This window comes from Nematolebias whitei, chromosome 11 (genome assembly GCF_014905685.2).
Source record: "Nematolebias whitei isolate Nwh7 chromosome 11, NemWhi1, whole genome shotgun sequence".
NCBI classification, from domain to species: Eukaryota; Metazoa; Chordata; class Actinopteri; order Cyprinodontiformes; family Rivulidae; genus Nematolebias; species Nematolebias whitei.
The window spans coordinates 37603263-37605421 of NC_056508.1; the positions used below are offsets into that span (position 1 = coordinate 37603263).

At 34.5% G+C, this 2159-nt stretch overlaps 1 protein-coding gene across 1 annotated transcript in view; it reads right to left on the reverse strand.

Moving 5' to 3' along the window:
• The window catches only part of zgc:136971 (S9 family peptidase), a 17297-nt gene extending 15475 nt beyond the window's left edge, over positions 1-1822 (reverse strand). The window contains exon 1 of the mRNA XM_037684957.1: positions 1646-1822. Coding sequence (XP_037540885.1) covers positions 1646-1763 — 118 coding nt within the window. The 5' untranslated portion in view covers positions 1764-1822. The remainder of the gene's footprint in view (positions 1-1645) is intronic.
• Positions 1823-2159: the final 337 nt, after the last annotated feature.

A 2159-nucleotide genomic window follows, 5' to 3' on the forward strand; every position in this document is an offset into this window, starting at 1 on the left:
ACTAATACCCTAAATAAAATGTAAAAAAAAAAACAAAAAAAACTAAACATTTACAGTAAATAAAGTGTAAAAAAAAAACAAAAAAAAAACAACAACAAAAAATACTATAACTAAAATATTTTAAAAAAAACTTTGAAAAATACACTTAAAACAACTATAAATCAAATTTAAACAAAACAACCAAAAAACTAAGACAAAAACTAAACTATAAAAAAAAACTGTAAAAATACTTTAAACATATAAACAAACTGTAAAAAAAATAATACCTGAAAGCAAAAACAAACAAACAAAAACAACTTAAAATAAACTAAAAAATAAACTAAGAACAAAACTTTAAAGTGTAAAAAAATTGTAAAACACTTTAATTAAAATTAAATTAAATCAATAAAAAAATTAATTATTACTGTGAATAAACCGTAAAAATATAAATCACAAAATTTTTAAATTAAATTAAATTTAAAATGCTGTAAATAAAATGCTAATAAAATGTAAATACTGTAAATAAAATGTAAATAAACTGGAAATGTCCCTCCAGTCTTTGTGTATGCATGAAGGATATGTACATGTATTAATCTGACAAATGTGTTTTAAGAAGATTTTATGGTTCAGGGTTAAAAGTTTTGAATGGTTTAAACCAGGAGTGCCCACACTTTTTCATCATGCGAGCTACTTTTGAAATGAAAGTGATCTACCTACTAGAAGGTCCTGTTTACATGAGAACAACCTGTGTTTTTTCAATGTTTATTGGGGATAATAAACAAAAACATGAGTGTAAATGCTGTAGTTTCCATGTCAGTTGTGTTGCCAGATAAGAAATTATGAACTATAGTACTGTCACTTTAAAATTATACTATTTTGACCTAAACTGTCATATCACATATCTGCAACGGAGGCATTTTGTGAGGTCTAACTGATTGTTTTCCTTTGTACACCTCTAAACATTTTGGTTAAGATTTTGGAATACAAGTCTGATACTAAGGGGGCCGTCAGCAAGATCTACACTGCTCAGTTCATATCACGAGACCAGTTTGGCTCTCTAAAACTGAAATGGGAAACAGATTTGAAGGCATCCATATCAGACTCGATCTGGAGACAGCTCATTAAGAACATTTACTCATCTTCAATCGGTCTGAGACACTGTAATTCAATTCAAGGTGGTGCACTGGCTGCACTGGTCCAAAGACAAGTCCAAGATCAAAACCAAGCTGGACCCCGCATGTAATCATTGTAAACAAACTCCAGCTGCATACATTCTGGACTTGTCCCAAAATATGGACCTATTGGCAATCTATTTTTGATACTTTCTTTGTGATATGTGAAAAAACTGTGTCTATCACTGTTCATCTCACTGTTCGGGGTGGTCCCTGTGCATACATCCTACATCAGTATGAGAAGGACATGGTTGCTTTTGGCCATCCAGGTGGAAGGACCCACAGCACATGAACACTAGATAAGATAAGTCATCATATTCATCTGGTAAAAAAACAGATACACCCTGAAAGGTTCTGTAAAAAGATACATTACTTGCCCATTGTTCATTTATTTCCATTTAGTAAATTACTGTATCTTAGTTGTGTAACTGTGTGACAATTAACAACACACACAAATGATATACTGTAGAAGAAGTTAGCAGCAGTCAGCTCACCTGCTGTCACTTTATAGACTCGGGCCTCCGGCAGCTGCTCATCGCTCACATGAGCTGAGACCGGCGTAGAGAGGCCGCAGAGTTCTCCGAACACCCCCGTGATTTGCGCAGAGTCCATTCGGGACTGAGTTAGCCTACGCTAGCTCACATCAGCTAACAACCATATGTCTGTGACAACCCCAGTCACGCATGCGCAACAAATTAAACCGCTATTCTCAGGAGCACCTGCCGACAGGCTCGATATTAGTTCACTTATTTACTCTAATCCCTTTGTAAAACAGCGTTTCTTGACTTTTAGACTTGGTTCAGCAGCTAACAATTACTTTAAGTGTGCCCGCATCGCCATGTTGGATTTATGAGTGGACCTGGACCATAACCCACTGAGGCCAGTTTGTTGAATCGTAATAACAAAAACATCCACAAGAGGGCAGCAGAGATGAGTTTAACAAGTTTAAACGTCATTATTTTTGCTGTTTTAAACATTGTGATTTTGACTTGTTGCCTTTGTGTAATG